Source organism: Cariama cristata, unplaced genomic scaffold (genome assembly GCF_000690535.1).
Source record: "Cariama cristata isolate BGI_N322 unplaced genomic scaffold, ASM69053v1 scaffold1467, whole genome shotgun sequence".
Classification (NCBI taxonomy): domain Eukaryota; kingdom Metazoa; phylum Chordata; class Aves; order Cariamiformes; family Cariamidae; genus Cariama; species Cariama cristata.
This window is the reverse complement of record NW_009626856.1, coordinates 17583-22491: the sequence shown is the minus strand read 5'-3', so window position 1 is coordinate 22491 and position 4909 is coordinate 17583. Positions and strand designations below refer to the sequence as shown.

The window sequence follows — 4909 nt, the reverse complement described above, 5'->3', positions numbered from 1 at the left end:
TTTGCCGTGTCCCTCTGTGTTTCAGAATGGCAACCAGGGAGAGGATCCTGCAAGGACAAGGTTGCTGTGCCTGCATCCAGGTTCAGGACCCCGCTGTGTCCCAGGAGGAGCCTCGGGCTGCAAGGAGGGGAGAGGTGAGGGTCTCTGCTGAAGTCGTTCCTTCCCTCCCCATCTCTGATAACGATGGGGGGCCGGCGTTAGGACTGCAAGGATTAGTGGTTGTGAGGATGCTGCTTCCTTGGGGAGTTGCTTTATGCTGGTCAAAGTTTCCTCCAGGATACAGTGGCTTTCATGTGTTTGCTTTTGCCAAAGCCCAGGAGGGGCTTTTAGTGGCCCAGCAGTTATGAGAAGGTCACGGCCCTCCCTACCCGTGGCTGGTGGAGGTGCCAGTAGAAATCAGCAGCATGGACACAGCTTTTTTTTTTTTTGACTTAGCCTTGCAAATCTCAGTCAAGAACAGTTATCTGCAAATATGCAAGGCTAGGAGTGTGTCTGAAATGTAGTTTGAAGAAATTTTAATGGCTCCTATGCATCATTTATAGCAGTAAAACATAGATCCAGATCCCCTGAATAAACAAAGTGATTAATCTAGTGCTAAATCTTAATTTATACTTTCATCTCATGAGTTTTCCAAACTGCTTCAGTAACTCAGTAAGCACGGTATAAATTAAAAACCTGGGGTTGCCACATAATCTAACAATACTATTCCAGACTGCTACTATTCAAGCTATTCAGGAAAATACCCTCGCCCAAGATTAAAGCTGTGTTTCTTGCTTTAGCTTTAATGTGCAGCAATTACGGCATTAAATTGAAGTCTGTGAAAGAGTAGCTTGGTGAATATGGAAGCACCAATGTAAAATGCAGTAATCTTAAATGGTTAATCTTTCCCTGTTGAATGACTTCAGTTTCGAATGAAAAGTCCTAAGTTGAGACCAAAATAAGGATTTCATTACAATTGATTTGATTGCCTTTTAGCTTCAATTGGTGTGTCCATGATCTTGTCAGAAACATACCTGCTGAAGACATAAGTATTTTTAACTCCAGTTTAAAACATTGAAAAAGGTTATTTAAAAAGTATTGAAAAAGGTTATTAATTTTTTAAAAAGCACTGTTTGAGCTCAGGACCCAGCTCTGTCTTCAGCAGTACGAATGAGCGTCAGTGAGTTCCACCGCAGGAGCTGTGACCAGCCCATGTCCTACACGGTGTTAGGGCATCGTGCTGCAAAACTCCTAATTGATTTCTCTGGAATAGCCCCAAAAGCTGGTGAATCAATCTAGCCTGGGATGCTTTAAGTAAGTAATAGACTTTCCTTAATCAACTTTTTATTGCTGAAAGCTGTAGACTGTTGTGCAGGAAAGGGTGGTCTCAAATAAATCACGGAGGATTACAATTCTCTCCACTTACATTAAAGGAGAATTGATTGTTTTCTCCAGCCTGCCTGAAACAAGCAACCTTTCTTGTCCGGCAGCTGAGCTTTGAGCGTACTGGTATGTAGTAAATTCAGACTGATTGAATGAGATGGTTTCCTTGCTCATATTTCACCAAGACAAGGCAATGAAAGGCAGCCTCACAATGCTGCGTTTCGTACTGCACTCTGAACCGGGTTGGGAAATCTAAGAATAAATGCTGGCCCATTTTAAGGTCACCAGGGAAGGAAACGAGTGCTATGATTGCTGGGAAAGAGCCACAAAAATCAATTAGCCTATGAAATCCAGAGGGGTTATCGGCTCCAATAAGAACAGTGTTGTAGCAACCCTCCTGGGATGGATTTGTCCCTTTTCCCAGTGGGGTTTTGTTGTGCCGCCTGGCTGTGCAGCACAGCTGCCCACGGGTACCCCGCTCTGCGCCAGCGGTGGAGGGAGAAGAAAACGTTTGCTTGTTGCATCTCTGCATTTACCTGGGACAGCCCAGATTTGAAGCTGAATTCCCCTTTCGGTGTGTTTCTGTGCAGGCACACGCACACGTGCACCCATGACCCCATAGACCTATTTCTGTAATTTTGCTTTTACCCCTTCTAAACTCCCGCTGCAAGGAGAGGAGGGCGATGCCAAACTCTGCACACTACATATTGAGAGAGAAACCCGGACACTGCTAAAGCCAAATGGAGCAATTCGCGCTGAGTCTGACGATACCAAAGCATGATGCTGTGAGTTGAAAGAGGAGTGTCCCTAAAGCCCTGAAAACTGGTGTTGGGGGAAAAGCCAAAAAAACCCCACGTGAAGAGCAGCGTCCCAACCCAGCGAAAGCGTTTGGGTTTCCTCGGATTTCAATGTCACCTTGGTCCTTTCAGGGGACTTTGCCAATCCCCCCTTCTCCCCACACCGTGCGGGCTCTCATTGGCCACGGGAGCAGCTCTTACACAAATAAAACTGATTCTCTCCGAAAATAAGATTGCCTTTTTCAAAGTGCCATTGAGGGGGGGTCGTCCTGGGAGCAGGACCGTTTATGAGGTAGGAGATAGCACGCACTGTCGTTTAGTCTTCAGGTGGGATGTTTGTAATGAAGTCGTAGAATTTAAGACATAGTGGCTGTATAATTTGTCTCAAGAAAAGTTACTGTCTGTAATGAATGTCTAGCTGCATGAGGACTGGTGTTTTTCCTCCCCTGTATATGAGCTTGAAATAATTAAATAACAGAAAGTGCCATCATCTACCTTATATTTAAAGCTGGGAGATTAGGATTAAATACCTGTTGTGAACTGGAATATCTAAATACTATAATTTTAGGGACCAAACAAAAGAACAAGTGTATTATTACAATGTTATTATGGGACACATGCTAACTATTAGTAGATATTTAGATCCAATTAAATATAGATGTACTGAACAAGATGTCACTGCAGCAAAGTTTAATTCTTCATATTTTCTGTCCACTGTGAATCATAATCTTTCCTAGTGGGGGGATTCAAATGGATGATTTTAGAATCAGTGGTGGTGAGCTAATGTAATAAAAAAGTCCAAAATTTCAGTTTTTTTAAAATGCATGCATATATTTAGGAATAATTATTTTAGGAACAGTCTTGCCCATTGTAATGAAAATCTGTTTAATGATTCCTTGCTTTGAGCAACTTATTTTCTAAACAGACTGGTAAGGTATAATTTTTTTATTAAATACATTTTTCCGGTATTTGATGGCAATCCATCAATCTGGCTACATAACTGGAGAGTCTCTGGTTTTAGAGCTTGTTGCAGAAGTGGTTTGTGACAATAAAACATAGAAGCAATTTTGATTTGAAAACTGATTTACTGTTTCCCCATCAAGTTACTAGGTCTCTAAAGCCACAGTTTCTTTCTGCTGCTGGCTTTAGGCGTGTGGAAGTTACGGGTTTATTTAGTTATCTCCAGCAGTGGCAAAACACTCCCGCGTGAGTATATTCTGCAAAAGGAGAATTTGGTGCTTTTTGTTCTCTTCCTAGCCGGCAGATGACCCTCCTTCTCTGCGACTGTGGCTGCTTCCCTGCTGCAGGCTGTAAGCTCTGGCTCCTCTCTGCCTGCCTCTGCTGAGGGCTGCCCTCCCGTCCCAACCCCCCCGGAGTTAAACGCTTCATGGTAAGGCTGACAGGGGCTGGTTGGGAGAAAATACGAGCCTATGACACAAATCAGCGCCCGGTATCCTGTCCTAATGCAACACACGCATGGAGAAGGGATAATTTATCCTTTACTGGAGCTGATGGGGTGAAGAATGGGTTAAAGGGCAGCAATGGGCAACTCTGATCACTGGGGATTTTGTGTGGATAATCAATTTTCCATTAAATGATTTTTTTTGGGGTGTGAAAATGGAAAAAATCATGACCCTTTCCGCTAAAACTGAATTCTTAAAGATGGAAAAGTTATAATCCAGCCCCCCAACACCTGACTTTGAGTCAGACCTCCTTTTGCCCTCTGGATGGCAAGGATAGTCAGTGTTTCTCCTGGTACCTTTTTCATGTAATGAAGTGCCTTAGCTGCTAAGGAAGGTTAGATTACAGGTTCAGCAAGAAAGGGAGTCTGTTCTGTTTGTATTTACAGGTCAGTACACTGATTTTAAAAAGAAACAAAGATGCTTTATATGACAAGTCATCTGAGAGGCATCATCTGTCCTATAGAAAAAATGTGTGCTTCTTACTTTTTTCTTTCTTCCTCATTCAGCTACATCAACGCTTTAAAAAAAAAAAAAAGACCTGAAAGTTGACACTAAAAGAATATGCAAGTCCAGAAAACCAGTCAGTAACAAAGAAAAAATCGACATAAAAATTTTAGAATACTTGATGGTTCATTTTGTTTCCATTTATTCTTTTAGAGGAAAGCTTTTTATAATGTGCAGTTGTGTTGGACCCTGAAATCATTACTGAATTATTCCTGATGGTACACTCGGAAGAGACACATCGTGTGTCCCAGTGATCGTGTAACTCTCAGTCAGTCCCTTGAACTTCTATTGATACCCGTGGGAGCACTTCCAACCACAGGTAACAGGAGCAGCAGGACGGCAAGGGCTCTTTAGGGTGATGGTCAACAGGGGTGAGCAGGCAGGAGGTTTTCCTAACTTTGCTTTACTTTTCCCATAAAAAGTCAGGCTTTGTAATATAGTCCTCCAAACAGATGCCCACATGTGCCTGAAACTACTCACGGAGGTCTTCTGGCTTTGCGGGGAACCTGTGGATGCAAAGGGTGTTGTGCAGCAATTCATTTTTGTGTTCGTCTTTTCCCACAGCTGCCAACATGTGGAGCTCATCGGGGCCCGTCTCGGCGTTGGTGATGCTGGTTGTTACCGCCGTGCACGCGGGAGTGAAGGTGACCCCCGCTGTGAAGGACACGAAGACAAAGCCCTTACAGCTGGTGGGCAACGGAGCCTCTCACACCTCCCTCACCCCTCTCATGGGGAAAAGCCCGTTCCCGGCAGCACCGGGCAGAGCCGAATTACCCACCCTGA

At 43.8% G+C, this 4909-nt stretch overlaps 1 protein-coding gene across 1 annotated transcript in view; it reads left to right on the top strand.

Annotated features, from left to right (window-relative positions):
- The first annotated feature begins 4484 nt into the window (after positions 1-4484).
- The window catches only part of OTOL1 (otolin 1), a 4325-nt gene continuing 3900 nt past the window's right edge, over positions 4485-4909 (top strand). Inside the window, exons 1-2 of the mRNA XM_009704181.1 lie at positions 4485-4497; positions 4691-4815. Coding sequence (XP_009702483.1) covers positions 4485-4497; positions 4691-4815 — 138 coding nt within the window. The remainder of the gene's footprint in view (positions 4498-4690; positions 4816-4909) is intronic.